The 27,533-nt window shown below is 39.1% G+C and overlaps 1 protein-coding gene across 15 annotated transcripts in view; it reads right to left on the bottom strand.

The window, feature by feature from the left end:
• BRSK2 (BR serine/threonine kinase 2) overlaps positions 1-21,321 on the bottom strand; it is a 311,051-nt gene extending 289,730 nt beyond the window's left edge. For 10 of the 15 annotated variants that reach the window (XM_048306081.1, XM_048306083.1, XM_048306084.1 and 7 more), the window contains exon 1: positions 20,865-21,321. In XM_048306081.1, coding sequence (XP_048162038.1) covers positions 20,865-20,958 — 94 coding nt within the window. In that variant the 5' untranslated portion in view covers positions 20,959-21,321. The remainder of the gene's footprint in view (positions 1-20,864) is intronic. The other 5 variants (XM_048306088.1, XM_048306089.1, XM_048306095.1 and 2 more) reach the window with 2 other exon arrangements.
• Between the last annotated feature and the right edge of the window lie 6,212 nt (positions 21,322-27,533).

Here is a 27,533-nt window from a genome sequence, read left to right as displayed (position 1 = left end):
TAATAATAATAATAACAACAACAACAACAACAACAACAACAACAATATAATAATAACAACAATAACAACAAGAACAGTAATAAGCTTGAAGGGATTAAAAAAATTCTTCTGTCTAGTCACATTTTTATACCCTTTATACTGCAGTTTTATTTTGTTTGGGTTCTTTGGGGAAGCAGGAAAAAGAATCATCTTCAGAACGTTTCCTCCCTCATTTAGGGGATATGGAGGAGAAACGCTTTATTTGGTCTGTCAGTTTCTCGATATTTTCAGTGAACAACAGAAAACCAAATCAGACATCAGCAGACCCTGTTGTACATTATGAAATACTATACTTAAAAAAAAAAAAAATCCTGAGCTTCTATAGTACACTGAGTCTTCAACTTTCAAAGTAGTTTGTGTGAGGCACATTATCAACATTACAAGTGACAAAACAGAAGTGTCGAGAAATGACTCTCAAAATCAGAGGTAACCAAAGCAATCAAACCTGCTCATGTCCAGCCATTTTCTCACTTACCTAGAACTCTTCCATGAAACAGCAAAGAAGAAATGGATTTTCCTTTTAATAAAAGCAAAAGGATAGATGGCCATATATGAGTCCCTTCAAACTCAATGTGTTAGCTGGGGAAACCTTTATGGACCTGCTTTGACAAAGACCTATTTTACAGAGGAAGGAACAGAAGAAAATGCTACAAATCTCTTAACCCCTGGATACACCAGTTGTGACCTTTTCAACCTTGGGATATTTCAAGTATCCAGCAGATTGCTACTGCTGAAGTTTCCTTTATGGTCATACTGAGACAGATCACCAGAACTACAGATCATGATACATCAAGTTTGTGTTACACATTCTAGATCTGGCATCAACATTTAATTCAGTTCTGAAGGGGTTAATTGGGAAATTTGATCCTTCATATTGCCCTAGGCAATCCACAGTACATCCCTGATTAATGTGACAGGATGCATCAGTTCATAAAGGGTGAAATTTACCCTTGCACAGTAGGATAGCACTAGACCAATACTTAAGTCTCACTTGAGCACTTAAAACAATGAAGTATCAAAGCTTGGTGGAAAGACAGCATAACTGTAGATGAAATTCAGGGTCAATACATGCATAATAGAAAGAGTAATGTGAAGTAGTAATATACATTTCTGACTCCCAAGTTAACTGGAGTCATTCAAGAAGAGACCATTACTTCAGACAGCACGGTAAAAATATCAACTCAATGTGCAGAGGTAATCAAAACTGACAACAAAATGTTGAACAATCCAATCTAAAATTGTACTTGAGAACTAGATAATGCCAATGTATAAATCAATGATACATCCCCAACTGGAATACTGACCTCAAAAATGCATAGTAGAAATAGGTAACATTAAGAGACTAGCAGCAAAAGCACTGAGTGCATGAGGACCATACCAGGATAAAATGAAAATACCCAGATAGCCAGTTTTGATGATAAGACTAAAAAGAGACATACTAGATAATGTTAGACAAACACAGGATGATGAAAGATAGAGATGATACATTAAAAATGCCCCCTTAATACCAGGACATATGTTACCTCTACGAAATAAAAGTGAATAAAGTTTTAAATAGAGAAGGAAGGAAAAGGAGAAAAGGATTTTGATGCTTCTTTTCATTCACTTGGGGCAACACAAAATTACATCCATCCAAAGTACAGACAGATATTGGGAATAGATTCATATCCCTATATTAGAATAAAAATCAACTGGTAATCTTTGAGACAGAAGGCAATTACTAACCAAGATACCAGAGGCAAACCCACCCCCCCCAAATAATCCTACTACTGGTGATTCTGAAGTCAGCTGCTGCGGCATTTCTACAACTGGCCACCGAACAAATGTACTACATCACACTGTAACAAGAGGGAACACCGGCCTGACAAAAAACCCCTTGTTTCATCACAACATTCCTGTTGTGCTCATCAAGAAGTAGACTGTCTAAAACTGACAGCAGTGCAGGAAAGAGACAACCAAGACCCTTTTAAATTAGTAAATCCAGGTATCATCCCGACCCACCACAGCAGTCTGGGAGCCCTCTTCTTGCCTTGTTAGAAACTGCAGCATAGACATACACAAGTAGAACTAGGTTGATGGTGTGAAATGGCATGAGATGTTGGACAATGGCCAAGACAGATCTAAAAGACAGGCCCTTGATGAGTTTTGCATCTCACTCACAGAACTAGTATGTGGTTATGTACAGTTCTGGAACAAAAAAGCACTTTTCCTATATTCACTGTCCCGAAATTTAAAGATGGTTAAGCCTCAGACTTAAAATCTTACCTGTAGCCAAAAGTACCTCTGTTTAACTGTGTGTGTTCCATCACATGACTCCTTATCAACGGGTATTAATGCAAAATTAATAGGCCTTCTAATGAAAATGAAGTACAAAAATTTTGAAGGTTGATGTGGAGCAAGCTAAGTACTGGGAAGGTACCAAGTAAACCTCAAATAAAGGACTGTCCTTATTTTCTCAAGGATTTAATTCCAGCAAGAAATTGAACTACTGACTTCCCCTTCCTTACCACCTCCTGCTGCCAACAGTCAGATGAAATAAACCTCCTCATACAGATTTTTATTGAGATCTCTTGAGACAAAAAAAAGTAATTTTTGGACTAGAGGTCAAGTGTAAGAATTCTAGGCCCAAAGGTCAATTGTCTAAGAGAACTGTAGGCATTTGTGGATAGCTCAGAACAGAGGCAATATCCAAGCTGTGGCTATTGTATCAACATAGAAATACAGTTGCTATAAATTCAGAGATCACTTACATAAAGAAAGTTGAAAACCCAGTCAAGGTTACAGAAAGGCCTTTTCAAAGACTGAAAAAAATATGCACCCCTCTGCAGAAAGAGTGCAATATCTAAAATTTCAGACACCAAAACCTTTCATAATGTGTGTAGTTTTGTACTTTTGTCAAGTAACAATGTTTGAAACAAGAACATTCAACATCTAGACCCTTTCCCAAATTTAAAAAGTTTAGTCTCTGCCTTTACATAGAAGGTCAAATCCATAACTAGAGTCAGTCCAGCAGCATGGAATCCAAGGCTCTTAACCAAATAGTACCAGCTCAGGATCTAGCCCATAGTCACCAAATCTGATCTTTCAGTTACACTGTATAAAATAAATCAACTCCAACTAAGATTATGGGATACAAACTCAGGCTATTCCTGGAGTAACCCATGGTTAAACTGTGTTTCCTGTGAAGCAGTGGAAATCTAAAGTAAGACTCAATAGACTCAGAGCTAACAAGCCATTTTAAAAACAGCATAAGCAAAGCACCAATTTGCCTGTGAAGAGAGACAGACTCCGGGCTTCTTCATGATCTCACATATCCCACTTTTCCAGCCTGTTATTACACTAAATACCCATCAGTGTTTCATAATATGAGTGAGCTTACAGTCAATCACACTCTGTGGTGCTGAGCTTGCAAAGCAGCATGGATCAAGATCTTTCCATTCACTTTGAAATCCAAGTCTGGATTGCTCCAGCTTGTGTTTCAATAGAGCAGTATTTTCAAATGCTACATTTCGATTTTACAATGCTGCTGGCAAGGCTGGGAATCAAGCTAAATCCACATGCATCTAGCAGGAAAAGTTGCCACAGGGAAAGAGTGAAAAATCAAAGGGTGAGCAGTAAGATGATCCTATACCACTGACTTGCTGAATGCCAAAGAATAAAGGTTTAATATAGCACCAGAGAAATAAGAAAGCCAAAAAAGTTACTTCCAATACTGTCAATAGGTGCTACTATGACAGAGATGGGAACACAAAATTGGAGGAAAAAAAAAAGCTGCTGCATATGTATTGTTTCTTTGTCACCCACTTACATTTCAATTACTAAATGCTTCTCTTCAGCAGTATATGTCATTTTAAATAAGCTTCACAGCTGACAAGAGAAAGCATCATGGGGCGGGTTTTTCCTGGTATAGCTTATAATGAAATCCTACTTGACTATTATTTCTATCTATACCTTTTACTGCTAACGGCCTAGTCTTTGCTGAAGTTGTTTACATGGAATTCAGGAGAGCAACTACAAAATATCCTCACTTGAAACAGCTTTCCAGTAGAACCCATTTGCTGACTTCAGTAAGGGTGACTCCTATAAGAACATGTGGAAGACAACAATGTCCACAGTAGGGTATTGTACTACTCTGCTGTGTAAAATTGCTGTAAATCCAAAGAAACATTAATGAAGCACCAGAGTTGCAACAATAAACAAAAAAAGTGTTTAGGAAAAAAAACCAAAACAGCCTCTTATAACCAGAAGAACCCAAAAACTACAGGACAGTGTTGGTTTAAGTTGATTTAAATACTATTTTGCATATGAATTACACAACTTCCAAAATGTGGAGAAACAGCACATCCGTGCAACTTCACAGCAGGACAGACATTAGAATGGCAAGAACTGCATTGCAAAGGTCACAGTACCAGGTATACCCAGTTACAAAAACAGAACCAGTAAGAAGCCAAATGAGTTTTAAACAGTTTCCCTTCAAATCTCAGTATTTTTGCAAGTTAACAGACAATAGGAAACCAAAGAAATTGCGCATTTGAGCCAGACTACTGACACTATAATCATAGCTGCTTCTCTGTTCAGGTTAGGGAATAAAGTCTTGGTGATTTAATCGCTCCTAGGATGCATGTACAGCTGTGTTGGGATCAACACAAAAGTCTTACCACGTTCAACACCCTACCTCCAGCAATGGCCATAAACCACTTGAATTCATTTTTAGGCTGGAAACAAACATATTTTGAGATTTTCATTAGAAAAAATCAATGGGGGTGGACGAGGATAACTTCACTTTTTGAATTGAAATATGACTTGCTTTCACCTCATCCACAGCCTAGTAATTCAATTTTTCTTTTTTTTTTTTTTTTTGTTTTAAACCTTTGAACTACCCTAAGCTTGTGGCAAATCAGGGACAATTCAGGTTTTTTAAAAAGTTCATTTGTTTACTGAAGCTTTTGCATTGTTATTCTTTTTATGGATTTAGTTTAAAAACTGGTATCCCTCTCCACTGGATGGCAGAAAGCTGTTCATTTTAGGCCTCTCACTGCCAAATTAATAAGCACACTGAGGAAAAAGAAAATGAAGGGCCCAAGATCTTTTTTTTCCCCCTTTCTTCTTTTAACATGCCTGAGTAGCCAATAACCAATTTTTTTTCTGCCTCCAAAATATGACCAATAACCTACTGCAGCATGTGTTACAGTGCTATGTTTTAAATCACAAACAGGAATCTAAACAAGCAAAAATAAAATCATGTTTTGGAGATTGTGGGTTAGGGAAGAACTAGTCATGCCTTAACCTCTCCTATTTCTCCCATGTTAACTGCAAGTATTAAAGGTCATAAATTGTCACTGCCCCTCTAATATATAATCTCCATGCACTTAAGAGTTCTTTGCACGGCTCAGACTGCCCCCAAACTGTGCTCTAGGCTGTATCTTTGCTTCCTCACCAAGGCAAAACCAGAAAAAAGAGCCAAGACTTACACACCCAAAAGCATCATGGCTGAAACAACACTTTTGCACCACATATCTTAGCTGGCACAAATGTGTCTTGATAATTTTCAGCAATTATATCACAAGTGACCTAAAGCATTATCAAGTAAGGCCTCAAATTTGTATTACCTGCTGTCCACAGTATCAAGTTCAACCCAGTACTGCCAAGGGTTCATACGCCACAGTCACTGTTCAGCACTTAAAATAACAGAAGTTATTCTGTATATTAATGCTTTTTATTTACCAATCCCTTTCTTCTTTAAGATGAACCAAAAAAAAAAACCGCAAAAAACCCCTACAAACAAAACAAAGAACACAGAAACCTAAGCAGTAACTTTGTTTTCACTTTACAAACACAGGTTTCAAACACCACAGTCAAAAATCAGTACATTTTAAAACAACTAATCTTAACTGGAATTATTTGCCCTAAACCCTTCAGCATTCAATTGTTAACAAAACTGCATGTCTTCCTACAGAGTATTTACGCATTAGCACAGTCACAGATACAGCATGATTTTGACATTTACTGTAGTCCTGGAAAGGAAACAAGCCAAATGCATTTCTGGCACAGCTTTAATAATTTCAAAATTCATTTGCACAAAACTCTGGCTTATTATCTCAAAAATAGTAAGGAGCAATATTTTATTTTATCTGTTTTCTGAACTCCCATTTTTACCTCCCAGAACATAACTCAGTACTTCAAAATAGGTCTTAAGTGGGACTCAAGTTATAGCTGTATCTCATACTAGCAAAAGGGTAAATTTCACTCCTAGGGCACTGATGAGAAGATTCTCCTTCCCCATCAGCCAAAATATTTTTTCCAGACAGTAATTTCCAATATGACTATCTTTAACGCCCATTTAACAGACTCCTAAGGTCATCCCTTAAAAAAATTCTTTGATATTTCAATTTTCAAGTGCATCAGCAGCCTCCTCAGAAATGCCTGCATTCCTAACAGTCTAGTCTTCAGAATAACCCAGGAGCTGAGCCACCCACTTCACACCGACCTATACCCTTTCCAGGCAGTAGTTCTGCGAGCTGAAACTTATGCAAATAGTATTTGGTAAATATCAGTTTGCCAAATAAGACTGTTAGTATTATCCACGGGGTTAATTTTTTAACCTTTCTTTGTCTTTTACATTCCACTTGCAAATTTAGGTGGGGGTAGTGATGAGGTGAGGACTAGAAAGGAAAAGAGAGGAGATATGGGACTATGTGGCAGCTTAATTTGAGGCACTTTTAAAGGCTTCTCTATCAGTCTATCCGAATCTCCAAAGACGACTTAAAAGGAAAAAAAAAAAAAAAAACCAGGAAAAAAAAAAAGAAAAAAACGCACACCACCAGAGGGCTGCTGCCTGCAGGAAAATGAAACTGCTGCATTTTAACACTGCAGTAGAATTCCACCAGCTCCACAGAGGCATTAATAAAAGTGACCAAGTTATAAATCTTTTGTAACTAGAACACACAGCATCATACACAGTTTTATTCAGTGACATTTTGTTTGAGAGATCAGGGACAAATGCCCCTAAGGAAAGAAGCAACTAAAGTCAGCATAGCCACATTCTCAAAATGAGAACATCAAAGCAATTTTTCTGTTTTATCGGATAGTTAGAACAACTTCAGTTTTAAATGCAGACACAGAAGTTTCTGCATTTATACATCAGTATTTCAATAATCAAAAGGAGAAGCTATGGAAGACAAATACAGCATAAACAGGTATCATCCCCTGGAGAGACCAGGCTGTATGGTCCAGTCCGAGGAGAGGAGAGGAGAGGAGAGGAGAGGAGAGGAGAGGAGAGGAGAGGAGAGGAGAGGAGAGGAGAGGAGAGGAGAGGAGAGGAGAGGAGAGGAGAGGAGAGGAGAGGAGAGTCCTAAATAGTAGGGTTATCCCAGCCCTTTTCATGATGCTTTTTATTTCTGAAAAAGTTATCTATGCTAACTGGCTAACCCTGTCAATCCCAACGGGAAGTCAAGAATTATCTTAGTTTTACAGCAGGGCATCACAAAAAAAATTATAATTTTTTACTTGCCAAAGGCTCCACCCCAAGTCAGTGACTGAGCCTGTTAAGGCCAGTGAAGACCACACAGTTATTGTTTCTGAATAATCTGCCTTGTAACTGCACAAAGACATGAACAGACCCTGTATTGTACACATCTCTACTACTCTTGAAGCCAAGAAATGTCCCAGCTAGGACTCTGTAGCATTTTAGAGATCACAAGAGTATAAATAATGACCCAATCCTTTGAGAAGTTCAGTACCTTTAATCCTAGAAGCCTTGAGAATACAGAATAATCTTGAACAAGAGAATTAGAACTCTACAGGATCAAGCAGAAGGTTGGTATTTTGTGTACACACACAAAAAAAAACCCCAAAGCAACCCTGAAATGAAGTCTCACATACACAAAGTGTACAATGCTTTATGTATAAAAATATTCAGCTTATCCATATCTGACACACCATATTGATTTGTAGCTGATGAAGAGTTTATCAAGAGACCAAAACAAAGGCACATCTGCTACAAGTAAATAATAAGGTGGGGAAGACGGGACTTCTACACAGGGCAAGGTTCTTAGGTGCTCTGGTTCACTTCTCCAACCTTCACTGCCCTGTATTCACTGCTCTTTGTGCCAGAAGAGAATAGCACTACCCACCAGTGCTAGAATTCCACCTCTGACTGCAAGTTACACATACCCTTTGATCCAGATCTTTGGCCTTGCCATGTTTTCAATCTCCACCATTTCAATGAGAAGAAAAAGACCTACAGCACACGAGTTTCTCCCCTCAGATGAACTCTTCAGAAATTTGCAGTAGAGCAGACACTCAAACAATAAATATGATGTTAATTTTGCTATTCTAATCAAGGTTGCTAAGAATTCTTGTGAAGCAGTCCACAGCCCACCTGGTTCCACAGAGCCACAGGCGCCAAAGCACTGAGAATAAATAAGAAATGGTGGAGCTAAAGAGGCTTTGCAGCCATAACTCAACTAATTCAGTGGTGATAAGATTAATGGTGATGACAGCATAAAGGACACAGATTCAGAAACCCTGCCTATTTTTGCAGTGTTTTGCCTGAACAGGACAAGCCTCCTGTTAACAATGATGGCAACTGTCCCAATCATGCTGGTAGCCTGGTTGTTCCTTTCCCTATCAAAAATACAGTAATGATAAATGTAAGGACATCTTCTCTATCCTGAAACTTAATGCAGACTGGTTGGGTAATTTCAGTACATGCATGTAAGGAATACTAAAGAATTACTACTAAAAGTATTAAAACATCTGCTTGGCTTAATTTGTGTGTTAGCTGAGCAGACAGACTTCTGCTTTAAGGATGAAATATAGTAATTTGTAAAATGCTGGACCTGTATTTTCAGTATGAATTGAATTTGCTTACAGTGTCATTCCACTTAGTGCTCTAATTTGCTTGAATATTCATTGCAGAGATGTATTCCTAGGCTGCTCTTAACTAGAACACTGCCAGAGGTCTGCCTCTGCTGCCATCCATGAGAAGCTTACTCATGAGTCAAACTCCCCTCTCAGATAAACCTGAACAAGGCCTTGAAGTCACTGAGACTGCACAGATGTAACTGAGTGGGGAATTTGCCTAAGTAATGTCTTCATCGCAATCAGGAAACAACCAGAAGTAAAAGAGATGTAATTTCATAAATATGAGCAATGAAATAAACCACAAACCCAGATGAAAAGCAGCATGGGACAAAACCCAGAAACTCTAGGACAGATCGTTCTTTATTGTCGATGATCACTGATTTTAATCAAGCCTTACTGATTTACAGGAGTGGGAAGTTTGGGGGGAAAAGGGTAGATTTAATTAGTTTCAAAGGATAATGACAAACTTGAAGGCTGGTGCTCACAAAGCGTAAGGAATCTTAAAAGATGTGCCACTCATAGCCGTGTCTTTACAAAAAAACAAATGCTTGTGTTTAATAGGGCAATAGTGCCTGTGCCACTGCCAACTTCTAATATAATACTTGGCTTTGTCTTTGGTGACGATTTTGTACAGACAGGCATTGCAAACACAAACAGCTCTCAGTCTTCCTCTCAGCTTTCTGCAGGAAAGACTACTTCAAATACTGCCACTGTACCAAAATGGATACATGGAGGAAATACAGAGAGGGCTCCCTTCTTCCCACACTCCCCAAGCACTGAGCTCAGCTTGGAAACAGAAATGACCAAGTTCAAGTCTCCATTGCCCTTGCTTTGCACTGCTCCAGCAGCAGAGAGTAGGCAGGAATCCAGCTTGTCAAGTTGTCTGGGGATTCCCCCAGCATTAGGGAATCATAATGTGCTATTAGAACCACTTTTTCCTTCTAACTTTGGTATAGAAAACTTAACCAAGGTGAGAGAAATATCTGAAGAGCAGCTGTATTGCAGCAATCTTGATCTGCCATAGCAGCATGTCATGGCCCTCAAAACCAAATGAAGATTAGAGAAGCTGCGCTGTTTAGAACAGCTTTCTGTTAACCTGATTTTTTTTAAGGAAATAAAATTTAAATGTTCCAGCTGTCTGTTTGCAAATCCCCCAAAACATTAGAACCCATTATCAAGTTTCAACCAAGTTTGAAAGAGCAAGGTTAAGTCTCTAAGATTCTACAAGTTTAATGGAAAGTGCTGAATGTCTGTGGAAAAAACCCTGAGAGGTTCAAACTATCACTCCCACTTTGGAAAGCTCAATTGTGATTTAATCTTAATGTATTTCAAGAGAAAAAAAAAGATAGACAATCAGCAGAGACAGCTCCAAATGAGCCCCAGACATTGTCCTCACCTAGTCCAAGAGGCAAGGGACAGAGAAAGAGCAGGAGCAGGGGAATACAGGGTACAAAACTGGAGAACAGAGTTCCGTAGTTTGACAGTTCACTGAGCAAGCTATGGTTTAGCTGCCCAGGATAACACAGAATAGCAGAGGAGTTGAGGCTGGAAGTGATCTCTGGAGATCATCTAGATCAACATCCTTGGTCAAAGCACGGTCAGCTGGAGTGGCTGTTCAAGGCTTTGTCTAGTCTGGATTTGAACAGATGCAAGGAAGGAGACTTCCCAACATCTCTAGGCAACCAGTGCCAGGTGCAACCCGCTCTCACAGTGAAGGAGCTTCTTCCTATATTTAAATAGAACTTCCTGTTCACACACAAAGGCCTCACTAGGATTAATGCCTTAGCATGAAAGGGATTACATGCAGATAATGTAACACAAATTATCCCTCCCCTCAGTTCACAAACTAGGCAAGACACATGAAATGTGGAAGAAAAAAAAATACACCTAAGATAAAATAATTCTCCAAGGACATACAGTGCATCAGCATTAATTTCCCACAGACAAAGCATCTTGTATAAGTAGGAGAAAACCATAAAAGTACCTTGTTTTTCAGTCTACCATGACCATACAGTTAAAAAAAAAAATTCTGATGATAATATATGCTTATTTAGATATGGGCTATGTCCTTGAGTATTTCTACCAGCTCTTAGCAGTAAGATAAATAGGGCCTAAATGATTAAGGGTCTCAGCCTTGGAACTGTAACATCCCCCAAAATTTTCTGAGAATACCTTCCTAGGGTCTTAATTAATTTTCTCTAAGAGATTTCAGCTGTAGAAAGAACCAAATATCTGTCTAGTAGCCTCTAAATTAGGATGACAATCCTTGGACCAGTTTCCACTTTGAAGAGGCAAGGTAACGTCAAAGTTTAAAACAAAGATAAACAAACAAAACCCCAAAAGCAACCAAAAAAAACCCCAACCAACCAACAAACCCACAAAAATGCAAACCAAAAAACACCAGATGACATGGACTTCAAAAAGAAAACCATGGACCAAACCTGTACCTGCTGCCAGCAGTTTGTCTCAACACGACAGTCAAGCTACCCATCATTTAGAACCTGAAAACATGATGAGAGCTTTGTAATAGAATACTGGAAGAGATTAAGAGATTCCAGTATGGTAAAAATCTTTAAGAGTCAAATTCATTCCTTAATCTTAGGGACAGGTCACAGTTATTAAAAGGAATTCACACACTCACTGAATGAAACTCACCCAGGGCAAATGGCTGGCATGATAAGTACCCCAATCCTCTGCTGGCAAGCAGTCAGCAAAGACATCAGAAAATTTTTAGCATCCCACACAGTGCATTTCACACCACAGAGATTTGGGATATGAAGTCTTGTTTTCCCACTTAAACTTGTGCTTCAATTCAAATGCAACAAAATGCAGTAGTCTTAGCAAAGTCTTATGCTAGATGAGCCCAGACTTCATCGGAGCAGGACTTTTCTTTTTTTTTTTTTAAATAGAATTTTTAAAAAGGAAATTGTACATCTCTAGCTCATGTTTAGCTGCAAATATGTTCTTGCAGGTCCCTCTTCCTCATAAATGATATTCCTGTAAACCAGATGAGCCAACACTATGAACCTGGGCTTTGGTGTGCCTCATCCTGGACCAAAGCAACAAAACAATCACTTTTCCAATAGGAGTATCTGTGTAGAAATCTAGTGTCTACACTGCTAGCCACACTTAAAACAATTAAGAAAAAGAATGGAAGATAAAGAGCCAAGCAATTTCATCATCGTCTGCTAGGTCAGTGTGAAGACCCAGTACATTCTCATTGGCAGCTGTTCCAGTTTGGCAGACTGAAACGTAATAGTTCTTAGAGTAGGCTTTAGACAAACAGTAAAAAACTAACATATTTTTGGTCCAGTCCAGCTTGCTTCTTCCAGAAACCAGCTCCTCCATTACTTCTGTTGCAGTCAATAGTGCTTTTAATAGATGAAATACAAGGAGAATCAGTTTATGGCATTTAAAGCTGAACACACAGAGGAATGACACTGCAAAAACAGAGTGTGTTAACACATAGGTAATGTAGACATTATTAAAAAATATATACATTACCACACTGATTTGTTTTCTCCCACATAAAGGATATACTGCAAAAGATACCAAATCAAAATTGCAAAAGCCTCAGGATATAAAGACAGCGTGTTGTTTTGTAAGTAGAAGTAGAGAGCCAGAAGAACACTTACTAAATGGATGCCTGAAAACAGTTTTCCTTCTTTAAAAAAAAAAAAAAAATTAAAGGTAAGTACTTCACTGGAAATATTATCATGCCTATAATTCCCACATAGTGTTGTAACATTATAACAAGAAAGAAAAATACATAGTACTTGCACTCCACCCTAAGCCACCTGACTATGATTTCTCTCCTCAATATCCCCCTGCACCCTGCATTAACCCATCTGCTATCAGCTGATTTGCAAATCTGAGTGCAAATTTTTCACCAGCAATAATCTCCTTAGGTCAGTAGCTGGCAAGTTATCTACTTTCTTCCAAACTCCTTAATTAACAAATCACTGATTATCAATAGTTGGATATTAGATAAGAAACTGAAAAGCAGCCTGTTATCTGCGGTGAGCTACACAAAGAACAGTCCCTTCAGGTCTAACCTTACCCCATCCAAAATTAAAAATGTTTCTGTGGAAAAAAAAAATTTAAAAGTATTTCTTGTCCTTCTAAGCAAGCAGCAATCTTTACAAAGGAAGCCAAAGTAGGTACAACAAAAGTCTAAAAGGTAGAAACTGCTTGGCACAGCCATGGGGTGCAAAACAGTAAGCTTGGCCATCAGAACTCCATGAAAGAGTTATTTAGGGCTACTTTATATCAGCTGACATGTCTCTGTGGCCTTCAGGAAATAATAAAATCATTTTCTCAAAACAAAGCCAAGAGCACTAACAATTCAAGGAAAGCGTCCTACTCTACCAACTCCAGCACTGAGTAACCATGCATCAGCCACCTGCACCAGCCTGAAGGTTACTCTGCCCTCTATGAAGGCAACAGTACCATTTGCAAGAGAATGTACCTGCATTTGCTTAAATACACACCATCATTCACCTTCTTTGGCCAGATTGCTTTCTATCCTTAGTCTCATGACACACTTGCATTTAATGGCCTTTAAAAACTTTATCCCAAGGTCATTACAAAAGAATCAGTGTATTCCTGTTTATACAGACCACAGGACAACTGCACCCTCATAGCCATCTCTGCCACAAACGACACATCCAAGAACAAAATGCTTGCAGCTACATCAATAGCCAGTAATGCGCTTCTGTGAAAGGAACCAAAACAAATTCTGCTGTTCCACCTAAACTCCACTTAAACCCAACTTTCAAAAGCTATGAAGCAATGGAAAAAATCTTCTGGGTAATTTTTTTAGTGTGGTTTTTAAGATATTTTTATTAGTAATGTTTCTAGTCTGTAAACATAATTAATAAAAATTTTATATCCCTATTCAAAATTAAATGTAGAATAAGTAAAATGAAACTGGATGAATGATATTAATATGCTCTAAAAGTAGGCATTTTAAATTAAGTTTCATTTGGTCACATTTGTGTACCTTTTAAAAAGACCTTCTGGAATACCTACATCTACCAAACATAGATGCTCATAGGAATCATGTCCAAACTGTCCAGCAAAACTGAATTTTTGGTTTGCACTTGCAGACATCTGTATTGGAAGTGCTTGCACAATGATCCAAGTAGAATGCAACTCTCTTATGCAATGTACCCAACAGACTACATTCAAGAGCACGATTCAAATCTTTGAATACTGCATAAGTGCAACTAATCCATAAGTGAGGTAAAGACAGTTGGGGAAAGGAGATATAAATAGCTGTTTGCCAGAAAATCTGAAACAAATAAGGATGTAAAGGAAATCACTCTGCATTTACAGACACTGCAGATGAAGACAGTTCAAGTTCATTAAGAACACTATTTACAACAAATTATTCATGTTATTCTACAGATCATTATGGCTGTTTTGTAGAAAAACATAATGTTTATGCATGAACTGGAAATGAAACAATCTCCTCATATTCCATAAGCAGAATGAACGGCGTTATTGACTAGGATTGCTAAACATCTTGGGCTTGTTTAAAACAAAACCAGAAAATTTCTTTGGGATATTTCTTAATAGGACAATCCACAACAAACAAAAAAAATCCACCCTCATCTGTGTATCACAGACTTGATAATCTTTCTAATGAAGTCAGCTTAACTTAAAGTATGGACTGACTTCACAAGGGCAAATTACAGTGTCTTAGCATCTGAAGAGGACCACTACTTGAGCATTCATTTATGTCTCTGCCTTTACTGTACCTTCACGGAAATCTACATCCAGGTTTCCACCTCGTCTTATTATGACTGTTCTCCTATGTCCATAATACAGTCCTCATGCAATGTCTTTTACTTCAGAAGGTATTACTTCCAAACTTCTCATTTCCTTTCAAATTTTTTCTGAAAGCTGGAATTCTTCCACTACCTACATTTGTTCTATATTACCTACCTGCTAACTGTTAGGTGTGTATGGCATTTATTACTGTCATCGCAATTACCATTTAACTATCAAAAGCACACAATATTAAAGACTTCCCAAAATGTAATGTATGGAGTAAACTTATGGTATATGGAAAAACACTGCAATGCTGGAAATCCAAAGCATACACTGCCTGCTCCACTCAGCTTACAAAAGGAATTGTAAGAACCCACCTAAAACACTACACTTGGTCTTCTCACAGAATTCCAGATTTTCTAAAGATCAAAAGAATTCTTCTCAAGATGTAAATTCGAACAAGAAGCTTTTTTCCTTTCTTCAACCTCTCTCCTCACCCTAAGTCAGTCCTTCTCACTGTAGCAGAACAAAATGGCATTAGAACAGTGGCAAAAAGTAGAAAAGTGCTTAAACAGTGCAAGAACCCTATTTTTGAAATCAGTGCTTCCATAGCTCCTGCTGGCATCTGAAATGTAAGTACATACTCATAGAGTCCTACTCATTTGACAGTATCCGAATTTTAACAACTCTTGGGTGAGAAAGCTTCCTGTGCTTTACAAAGAAAAACAGTAATTCAGAGCCTGCTGCTGTTTCCACAAGTTCATAATAACTGTGCTACTGATATTGAGGTAAAAGACTAATGGCATGCCCCTACAAAGTTTGCAGAAGGATGGAAGTTAAAAATAATTTTCACTGCATTTAGCAAACAGGAATTTGCTAATTCAAACAATAAACTAAACAAAACAAATAAAAAGAGTGAAAGTCATAAAAGGGATAGCTGAACTTTCCAGTTCAGGCAAGTGGCAGGGTAATACTAGTTTACTTCAGTCAGTAAAGCAGGCGAACAGTACTTTTGAACAGTTAGATCAAAGGTATATAAAATTAAGAAAGACCAAATCTCTCAAAACTCATAATCATTACTTGATAATCCATTAAATGAAAGTCACTGTGACATAACCTTTCTTGGGAAAATTTCATTCTTAACACCTCTACTACCTACAGTATTGCTTGCAGTATTTATTTCTGTGATTACCAATTCAACATTTAAGTCTTCACAGACTATCATGAGGAAGAGCAAAGTATATATATGAAAATAATATTAGGATATATACTGGTTTGTAGTTTGCTTGTGTGTTTCAAAAGGCCATGAGGAAAACTGCAATGATTAACACCTCTTACAATGATATATTCATCTAGACAGCTAAGTGGAAGAAAACTGTACTCCTTAGATTCTCTCTAGATCCAATACACTGGGTCAGAAAAAAAAAATTATAGCAGTATGAATGAAGAGGATATACTTTGTTTAGCCTACTTACCTAAGGAAACCAGGCTTCTGAGATCCCATTGACTACTCAACATTCCTTGAATAGAGCTGAAGTTTTCAACCAAATTTGACAGAGACAAATAAAAAAATTAAAAAATTTCAGTTTCTGCCAGTGTCTTGGAAACAGATGGTTAAGGCTGTAAGGAAACGTCCTGTTTAAGCTCTCACTGTATAAAAGGCTATTAAATTCACTAAGACCCAAATTTAATGATTTCTGTTCTTACATAACCCAAAAGCACACTGCTGAACACCTCACTCATGGCTCATATATAATTGTTATCCACAAAAACTGTGGTTTTTGTTATCCACAAAAGCTGTAAGCTATATGGGATGCAACGCAGAAAAGGGAACCCCTACACTTTTCGTGAAGGTCAGAGTGCCGCGAGTTTCAAGCATGACTCTTTGTACCGGGCTTAAAACAGAATAAAAGGAACATAACAAAATGGATAAGCAACATTAAACTTCCCATGGAGTTTATCTCAATGTGAATAGAGTAACTCCCACTTAGAACCAATGCCTTATTGCTTGTAGACAAATCAGCATTTTAGAAATTTCAGCTAGGCATTCAACTGATGCTACAGCAAGCAATGATGCCGAAGCCTATACAGTGACTGTCAAATGAAAATAGAAGAAAACCCTCCAAAATGCTGAAGACCTTCACAAGACATACTTCAGCTCCTCATCTTTGCACTCATTAATAAATATTCACTAGTCAGTTTGAATTACTGTTAAGAGTTTCAAGGGTGAAACAGGGGTTAATGAGGTCAAAAGAAACACATGAACAGAGATAACTGTGGAATTCTAAAAAAATAATAGAGCAAGGAATACACAAGAGCTGGTTTCATGTAAAATTAGTGGCAAATGGAGAAAAGCCTCTCTTTTATCTAAGCCTAAGACACTCCTTCATGACCAGGTATGACTGGGGCTCCTCAAGGGACACTGTTTCCATGTGTGTTACTGTAACAGGACACACATCCTTTGCTCATTACTGTTAATTACAATGAAAACCTCCTATAATTAACTGTAAAAGAATGTACCAATGAAACTGTGATAAACCAACCTTCCCCCACACACCCATATATATACACAACAGTGATTTTTTTACACTGGCAGTTCTGTAAAATAATTTTTTGAGTACAACAATCAAGATTGTGATGCCTCTTGTATTCTTGCAAGATCATTTAAACAGAGATTCCATAAGGTATTCCGCCAGATGACGTCAAGAAGAGGTGCTCTAAATTCAACCTATTACAAAAGCAAACCATCTTGCTACGGTACTCAAATGATATATTAAATTCATATGCTGCATTATTCCCACTAGCAGCAAAGACCTAAGCCCAACCATTTTACAGCACTGCCCCGTGTAGCCCCCTTTCAACTTCTCTGCCTAAGAGACCCTAATCCTCTTTTTGTGGCATCAGTCACCCTCAGCAAGCATGACGCACCAGCCCAGAAGGCTGCTCAGGACAAATTTTGCATCTCTGATCAATCAACACTTTCAGTTGTTACCCATGAATTTGAACAGAAGGTTTTTCCCCCTGTCAGTTTTGCCCACCCACAGCCAAATGTCACCAGGTCTCACTAATGTCCCACATACACTGGACCTCTCTGCAGGGACCAGTAGGTTGCTGCTGGTAAACACTTTTTTTCAGCTTTTAAGGTGGCAATCAGCAAGAACTTCACAGAGACAAAGCCAATGAGTGTTCTACCTACCCTTAAGTTCTCCCTCCATGACACCCTCTCTAAGTTTGCTCTGAGCTATGAATGAACCCTCACTCCTCCCCAAAACCCCTTCTGATGTCAGTAAAAAGAGGTAAGAGTAATTAATATTTTTGTATAATGCCAGTGTATCTCAGAGCAAAGCTTGACCTGCCTATCTGAAATAACTTTTATAGAGTCAATAGTTTTTTTTATTTCAAATAAAAATGATGGATAGGAAGATCACTGCAAAACGCACAGGACTTTGCAACACAGCCTACACTTTCCTTCTATTCATCATTTCATTTTGCCAGATTTTATTTCTCACTCTTCCTCAACCCCTTGGAAAAAAAAAAATTCCAAGACATTACCTCCTAATCTTCCAAGCTTTAAAGTCAAGCTCTAAGGGAATGAATACAACCACTATTTCCTTCATCTGTATGCCACTGCAACCCAAATGCAAAGATACACAATATACTACAGTGAATCAGGCCCTCATATTGCACTGCTTGTCCTCTTTCTAAAATGCTGCAGGTAGCCTGCTCACCCTCCAAAACAAGCAGGATGAGGATGAGCTACATGCCACACACTCTTCATGCCATTCTGCATGCTCCCAAATGTGATTAGCACAGAAAATGCGAGAAGACCAGAAGGCATCTTTCCATATTTAGCCATGTATGTTTAATACTGAGTTAGATTTCACCTCAGTGCATTATTCCATTAATCAAGGGCGGATATAACAAGAGAGACACAGACTGACATCAGCTACTTTCAAGATCTCTCTTCCTCCTTCCCCCACCTCCAGCTTCTACGACACAATGTATTGTGCATTTCATGTGCATTCATGTGTGCAAACAGCAGAGACTTATCTATAAAGATCAGTTATACGGTAAAACTGCAAAAGGAAACTTTCGCCCTTGTCCAGCCGGTTGAATAACTGCAGAGGCCAACAGCAGCAAGCCTCTAAATACATCCTGTTCTTCTCTCTCCACCCCCACGTCTCTAATCACTTAGGAGGAAGATAGGAAGATTAGCAGAGAGGAAAAAAAATAACCAAAGCTGCAGATAACCCTTTAGGACCACAATGTCAGGCTATAAGAACACGGAGCAAAAGGTTAATGCAGCTGTATTTTCAGGAATCTCAGGCACAATTGCATTTAAGGGGGAGGGAGGGGTACTGAGAAGGTGAGAGAGAGAGAAAAAAGGAAATGGTGATGAAGACAAAAATGAATTTGTCATCTACAGCTGGCTCTTTGATCACCTGGAGTATTCAGGAAAGGATTATCAGCAGAAATAGGGCAGTTTTATTAACAATACACCACAATTTTGCTGGTAGAATATTTTCATTACCATTATCAGAACAGATTTTAGTAAGAACACAACTGCAGAAGACCCACTGAGCTATGCAAAGGATAAAGGTGGTAACCAAAACAGTGACAGAGAACTACCTTTAGCAGCTGATATACTGAAGAGATTGAAAAAAAAAAAAGAAATATAAATAAAAGTCACTTGCACTAGAAGACAATGTCATCTTCATCCATGTCTCTGAACGGTTGCTATGGGGTTGTGAAGAGGAGGGGAAGGATGGGGGGGAGGTTATAATCAATCATCTCAGAAGAGCATTGCTTCTTACAGAGAAAGATCTGGATTTTGACTGTGTCCCCAAGAAAATTGCGGACTGCAGAGCTGCTGCCACGCAGGGCAGTGAGGAAGCAGGCAGAGCAGAGGCAGCAGCTGGGGATGGAAACGCCTATTAAATCCTTTAGACAACAGATGGGCAAAGCTCGGCTGGGTTATAAAAAAAAAATACACCACAATGCATCATGTTTTATTGTCCCACCATAATGAACAACACTTAACACCCACATGCCCAAAGAAGCCCCCCTATGGCTGATCTTACCCCTTCCCTAAATTATAATCTCAAGTCTCAATCCACTTTTGGGGGGATCCCAACCCAATGAATTTGCCAGATGCCATTGCTTACTGCACCTGTTACTAAAAATAAAAAAATTTTGAAAAGGAAGACATTTGGGCTTCTTCTTAAGGGTTTTTCTTCCAGTCAATACTCCCCTGCCCTTGAAGTGAATATGCTATCCAAGCAAGCAACAGTAAGTCCAGATCTTGAACGCATTTGGGGGATCTAATTATGTCATGTAGGGCAGAAGCACCTGCTCTCTGCTAATTCCCTCCACTCGCTTTCCTCTTTTTAATATTTCTTACCATTGTTCCATTCAGGAAAATCTGCTGGGGGCGAGTTTCATAAACAAGCTTTAAGAAAAATAATTAAATAATCTCCCTTCCCCCCTCCCAACCCCTCCTACAAAAACACAGCATAACCAGAATGAATTCTGCTACCGATCCTCTATTTTTCTTTTATTTCAGACCCTACCCACAAAAACCACCAGCCCATCCATCCATATTTGCTGAATACCCACAGCAGTCAGTGCCAGAGACATACTGTACATATTTCCACCCCCCCCCCCCCCCCCCAACTGCACCTTAAGGACTACACCCTTTTCAATCATGATGTCATGAAATACTGCTGGTGACTCCCCCACTACCACCACCACCACCTCCTCGGTACTACAGGCTGTGAACCTTTAATTTCAATATAATTCGATTTAAAAGAAAAATGCTCCTAAGTAGGGCAGTGAAGAAACGGATGTGAAAATTCACCACCAGCAGATCATCTTTTTTTTCCTCTGCATGCACTCTGGCTGTCATCAGAACAACACCCATTAGCAGGAGTAATGAACATAAAGCATCCTGGGCTTTTTTTTTCTTTTTCTTTTCTTTTTAAGAAAAGGAGAAAAGAAAAAAATGAAGAAAAGAAGAAATTAAAATGAAAACTAAAAATAAATAAAGGCCAAAACCCCCTATGAATATTATCTTCACTGAAATAGCAAATGGGAAAACCTGAACCCTCAAACACCCCATCCCCAACACCTCACTAGCTGCTACAGCACCTTCCCTCTAGCACCGGTGCTGCTGCAAAAGAACCAACCTGTCTGTCCTTTTCCTAGGGTTTTCTCCAAACGATAGGGTCCAACATATTGTGCATGTTGAGCTCCGCTGCCTTCTTTCCCTGTTGATGTCATTTCTACCTGGATCTGTAATTCTGCAATGTGTATGTGCTGATGAGCTGGAATTTCTCTCTCTGCAGCTCTTTAAATTCCCACTTTGCAGCTGTGCAAGCAAAGCACTCTTTTTCTTTGCTTTAGTCCCCTTGGTTGCAGATTTTCGTCTTCCTCCTCTTTCTTTCCTCTCTCTCTCACGTGCTTGTTTTCTCGCCGGGTCTGCTTGGGACGCTGAAAGACGAAGGAGTTATTTTAATGTTCAAAGAGGGGGATCTACGATCCAAGCCCAAGGAGCATGATGCTGGTGATCCGAGCTCCGCACGCCTTGTTCTCTCTAGGAGCTGTTCAAGGGAGAGCCAGAGCTGGAGCAGCGGAAGAGCCGGGGCTCGCAGCTGTGAATGACATTAAAAGCAGCCAATCCCTTCGTCTCCCTCTTTCTTCTCCCCTCCTCCTTCCACTACCTTTTCTTTTCCATCAGCAGCAGTTGCTGCCTCTGCCTGCTACAGAGCATCATGACCAATGGCAGCAGCAAACACTTAAGTTCATCAGCCTATTGATAAGGCATAATTAAATATAATTTAATGTGTATATTAATTTAAGACCCAAACATACACTTCTTTTTTTTTTTCTAACCTCTGAATTCTACTCTGCTATGCAGCTGCAGTTCCAGATTATTAAAGAAAAGGCAAGATTGTGGTAGAAAATAGGAAAGGGGAAAAAAACCCCTATTTCTGAAAATGAGCTTAGGAAATTATTTGATTCTGTTTGATTCTGGTGGGCCTGTATTTCCTAGAGGTTTTACTCTTTAAAGAGAACCTTGGGGAAAGTGGAGGGCTGTGGGGGAGAAGAGAAAAATAACATGGACAATCCTGTAACCACTGAACTCAGTCACAGACCTGCTTTTGAACTTGATGGGAGCAAATAAACTTTGGATCCTTAGATGAACAGATCAAAAATTGAATTTCCACTCTCTAAATTAAAATTGCAACCAAAAATCCAGGGATTAGATGGCAATAGGAACAGATTGCCTGATCCACAGGCACCATAATAGCAGTATAAGAAAACTTTCACTGTTTTTGTCCAAGTACTCATGGCTGTTTTTAACCTTCAGAGATTAAGGGGCTGGACAAAAGAAGGGATTCTGCAGAGATGCTTCAAGTTCAGCAGAAGCCTATGTGTTTTTGGATTCAGGACCATAAACAGTTTCAGCCAGACTTGAGGGATATCAGGCTGAAGCTGTTCCCACACACAAGGTCCATTTTTACCTTCTCTTCTCTACTTCAGACAGAAAACTGGTCACGATATTGCTATTCAAATTCCAACTGAAGCACAGAGAGAGCAAGAATTCCTGAGTCAGGGAAGGTAGTCTTCACAAGCCTGTAAAAGAGAAAGTAGAGAGGGCAAAACTTGAACAAGCCTTATCATTATCTGTTGCTCATAGAAATAAGACTATTTTGGGTTTGTTTATTTTGGTTTTTTTGAAGAGGGAAATTTACCTTTTTCAAATATCTATATCTAGATACAACAGATGCTCTTTTAAATTGGAATAAAACTAGAAATTGGCTGTCTACCTGTACCACAGACAACATGACTATCCAACAGGTTGCAGAGGAGTCAGTAAGATGAGGAGGTGGGAGGAAATCAGGCCAGTAGACTGAAACCTTAAACAATACCAAGGTTTCCTCAGGAAACAAAACCCTAACACTTGCTTAGAAAAAAAAAAAAAAAAACAACAAAACAACCCTGCTTTGCTCTTTATGGTTCACCTTTACTCACTTCCAGAGCGTGTCAGTGCAGCAACCTGTAAGCAAACACCAAAACACCATCCCCATTCCTCAGCTTAGCCCTCCACACCGCACCCCATGTGAATACCCACCAGGACTCCTTCCCTGCCAAGGACTGCTTCTGTGTCTTTCCAATGGCAACCTCTGCCCCCTCCAGCCCCTAGAGGTGTTTACTTTGCCCTTACTACTAAACTCAACTCCAAATTGCCATTTCTCCAAGCTTCCCAGACCTTTCCTTGCGCATTGCTCTCCTATCACACCTCTGCTCCCCTTTCATCCGCCTCACGCATTCTCCCCTCAGAGCACCTGTGTGTCACCTCACGCACCTGAGCCTGCAGGCCCTCACCAGGGAGGGAGGGAAGAAAGCTGGGGAAAACAACACCAACAACCAGGGTGGCACGTCCCCATACTGTGCTCCACTCCCCTCTGCCCTGCAGCCCCTGGCAGAGCTGCCGGGGCAGAGAAGGGGACCAGAGAGGAGGCAGCAGCACTGCTGGCAGCCACAGTGACATGGCGGCTTTTCCCGCCCAAAGCAGTGAGTGGGGTGTCGGGGGCCGGAGGGCAGGGGCATGGCTGTGTGGAGCATCCCTGTGGAGGGTAAATGGGCTACGTGGCTAATGGGAGGCTAACAGGCCCACGGGACCTACTGTCCCGTGGCTGAGGGGTGAGGCACCACCTGCCCATGGTGCGAAGCAAACCTGCCCCAGGTGTGGCGCAGGATTCAGAGCTTGCAGCACTGACAGACCCGAGGGCTCAAACACCCAGCCATGAGGCCCAGAGGCATCAGGATGGATTCAGCAGGACAGTCTGGTCCATCTTGCAACAAGATTGAAAAAATGTCTCTGAAACTTGAGGCACACACCACATCTCTCAGAAGATCTCCTTTCCCTATGGCTTATGAGTCAGGATTGAGCTGTTCCAGATGAGGCACCATGGTGGGAGAAGCACTCTCCCTGACGAGCTCTTGGCTACAGAAATCAAGTGTTAGAAATGTGTCATGGTTTCAGAGGTTTCACTCCTCCCTAAACTTGTGCCCTTCCCTGCCCTGCCACTGTCAAAAAGTCCCTACAGACACTAAGCAACATCGCTGAATTATGGCAATGTGTGCATAGCTTTAAGAAAAAGGAAAATCTTGTTTATTTGTATAAATTAGCAAAGTATCCACACCACCATATTAATAATGCAGGGGGTGAATATCAGCACAGATCTTTTTTAATTCCAGTATTTGTATCTTAAAAGGTATTTAAGAGGAGATTATGATGTCTCTCTGTAGATGACCCATATGTGTATAATGATATTAATAGAAAGACGAGAAATCAGACAATATTGTCCATTCAGGACCAAACTTGTGTATTTCACAGTTTGTTTCTGTTGGGCTTTGAGGAAAGTGGGTTAAGAGACATGGATGTTACAAATACCCACCTTCTGCCACAAAATATGTGTCAGTGTCATGGCTGGAATAAGGTCAGAAACTTGGTGAAGTTCATATGATCCTGACTGGAAGATAAAACAAAACAATACAAACAAACACACACATACACGCACAGCACCCCTCCATTCCCCCCGACCCCCCTGAAAACTCCCATATCTTTTTGGTCTCATTTAGTTGGGTTATTTTGATTCTATTGGAATATCCTTCTGTATAGCCTGTTGCAACAATTTCAACCTTTAGTCCTAAACTCTTTTTGAAAAAATGTTTGGACATTTCTTGATTACTGAATAGTCAAATGTTGGTTTGGATTTTTTTTTTTTTTAATTATTTATTTGTTCGTATAAAGCCAAATCCCATTTATCTGTACCCCTTTGATCTGAAACTCAGTCCTTTGAATCTAGGTTATGTCCCCCTGGTGTGAATTACTTATACAATAACTCCCTCAATTATTTGAAGCCCTGTTTATCCAAATGTTTTGATGTTCCATAACTATTTTGAATAAACAGGACTCTGCTGTCATTGGGTATATCAGATATCTTTGGGGAAGCATATGGGATGATTTCCCCTGACCTTATTCTGTATAATCTTGTGCTTAAATGAACAAGCAGTGTAAACTTAAGTGTATAGTTAGCATATTGGCATAATCTTCAGTACTTTTACCCTTTTCTCCATTATTTTTCTTTTGTTATTCTTGTTTAAGGACTAAATTTCTCTCAGGAAGGACTCAACACTGATCCCAGCAAAAATTCTGCTTGAGTATGCAGTGAACAAAAAAGAAATGATTTAGAATTTTGCTAAGATTTATCATACTTCTAAAAAAAAGCAAAGCAAAGGATTTGCTTTTTTTTTGCATTTTTTACCCACTCTCTTTGACACTAGATTGTGTCTAATGGAAGTCTTCATGATCATTTGTTTTCTTAGATGCTTGTCATTGCCTTTCCTCTTATTCCCATGGAAATCTTAAGGGTCAAGATGGATCACGAGATGATGCAAGAAGCTCCAGGAAAAATCTTCCATGAGGAAGATTTTTTTCAATGTTTTTCACTTGTTCAGTTGAATAGATGTGTGAAGTTAGTACTGAAAAATAAAAAAAAAAAAGGAAGTGTAAGGCTTCCAGGAAAAGTCACCAATAAACTTGTGTAATTAGCATGGAATAATAAATCAATAAGCTTCTTGTGGTAAGAAGAATTCAAATAAGCTAGGACTTTTTCTCCAATTAGAATTACCTAATGGCTAACGGTAATGATAAGGACATACTAAAGTTAAAGAGGACAAAAATATTCAGCATTTGCAATGTCAGGATCCATTATCACATCCTGAACTGTGTGTTCCATCCACATATGTAGGGACACACGACACCCCTTTGATAAATGGTATTGGGATTTAATATTTTGAGAATTAACTTCATTGTATAGATATTTCATTAGAAACTGAGCCAGGTGTTTGGGGGACATTTAGTCATCAATACTGTTGACAAACTGATAATAGTTTAATTGAGGATAATTGTATCAGTCTGCAATATCTATGAACAGATGTTAACAGTCTAAAATTGAACATTTTTCCCCTTTGTATTAGGTATCTACCGTCTTTGTAAGAAGCCAAGGTAGACTGCAAGAAAAGAAAGGATTGGATTTCAGTAAGTGGGTGGTGTTTCAAATTCTTAGAACACCCTCAGAGTTCAGACACTTTTCCTATTGTAGCAAGTGTTGAGGAACTTAATTAGTTAACATCAGTTACTGGAAGGCAGTGCTTCCACACAGACTCCCACTGTGGCAGTTCCTAAAAACTGGTCTACATTGCTCAGCAAATCTATACCATGACAGTAGTTAGGCAGACTCTTTGGAGATTTTGCTGTTGTTGTTGCTATTATTACTATTGTTAATAATAATTTAGCTATTATTATTAGGATTCTTGACGTTCTACATATTCTAGTACCTCATTTTTAATACTCACCCAGAAAAAATGAACTGTTAGCTTATTATCTACATATCATCTCTATTTCAAGCTGAATTAAGGTAAAGGCTTGTAAAATGTTTAAAAACAAAATAGATAACTGCTTTCACAGTATCATTTTCTCTGGACTGTGGACTCTCTTTATTCCTTTGGAAATATTACTGTCATTTTCTCAAGCCTGCTGCTGTCATTACCTGTGCCTCACAGAATTTTTAAACTATTAAGAAACAAAAAGCTATTTCCAGCTTAATAGCAATGTGAAAACCTCTGTACGAAGTTGGGTTTTTTTTATACACCGAGCTTTGTGTTTCATAATAATATCAATATGCAGGCACATTCATTTAGTTCACTAAGTGGAGCTGTGACTGGGTCTTGACAGAAATCAAACTTGAAAGCAATCAGACACTTCAGCATGAGGATGAATCTGTGGTAACTGACCTTTGAGGTACAAGAGACCAAAAGAATGTCTGTCTTCAGCTGTCATATCAAGTCTCCACCTACCCTAATATTGTATCTCCAATGGTGCCTGTAAATACAAACTTAAGGAAGAATAAGTCCAAGGCAAGTGTATGTGATTCTTGCCTGCAGTACTCTCTCAGGATCCAATTGTTTTCAGCTCCGGGAGTTTCTGAGCCAGATGTTGTTTCTGTGTGTGCCGTACTCCTCAACAGATTTCTTTTTCGTGAGCTTGTTTTTGTCTTCCCTTAAAAACTTGACACCGTGACAGATGGCCAGATAGCTCTTCAGATTATGGGCATACTTCTCAGAAGACAGTGAATCCGTGAGACAAGTAACATCCATAGATCAATGCTCAAGAACCCCAAAAAGGAAAGAAAGAACATTATGTGTGAGGCACCATTCTTGAAATCCTGCAGCTGTATGGAACAATTTCAGCAGCAAGGTGACTGCTCAGGAAGCCTAGGAACAGTGGAGCTGGGACTTCCGAGCAGTTGGGTTTTAAGATGTAGAAAGTAGGTATGTGAAAAGAGAAACACAATTTCTGCCTGTGTTTTTTCTGGTTTTAGTAGAATTCCATTCAGTTTTTGCCACAAAATGCGTGTGCACCCTGATCACTGACTGATGATCTTTATGATGATATCGCATAGAAGTGACTGTAAGGTACATTATTAGCAGCTGTCATGGATGTTTTATGGGCACTATAACAATATGCAGTGAAATTATATGATGTCAAATACATTGAATAAAGCAAATTCTCTAGATTTTACCACAGGTGGTTCAGTGAAACATACAGTCAGCATCGTAGAATATTCCTACATTTCTCTGTTGTGATTTCAAGTAGGCTAAAAAAGTATTGATCAGGATGAACAAGGAAAAATATTAATTGTCTAGACCACAGAGTCAAGTCTGCCCAGTAGCTGGCACCTGGGTGCCAAATCACTCAGTTGCTGACACCTGCTCACACAAGC

This window comes from Corvus hawaiiensis, chromosome 6 (genome assembly GCF_020740725.1).
Source record: "Corvus hawaiiensis isolate bCorHaw1 chromosome 6, bCorHaw1.pri.cur, whole genome shotgun sequence".
NCBI classification, from domain to species: domain Eukaryota; kingdom Metazoa; phylum Chordata; class Aves; order Passeriformes; family Corvidae; genus Corvus; species Corvus hawaiiensis.
Note: the sequence above shows the minus strand (reverse complement) of the source record. Positions and strands in the feature narration are given on the sequence as shown.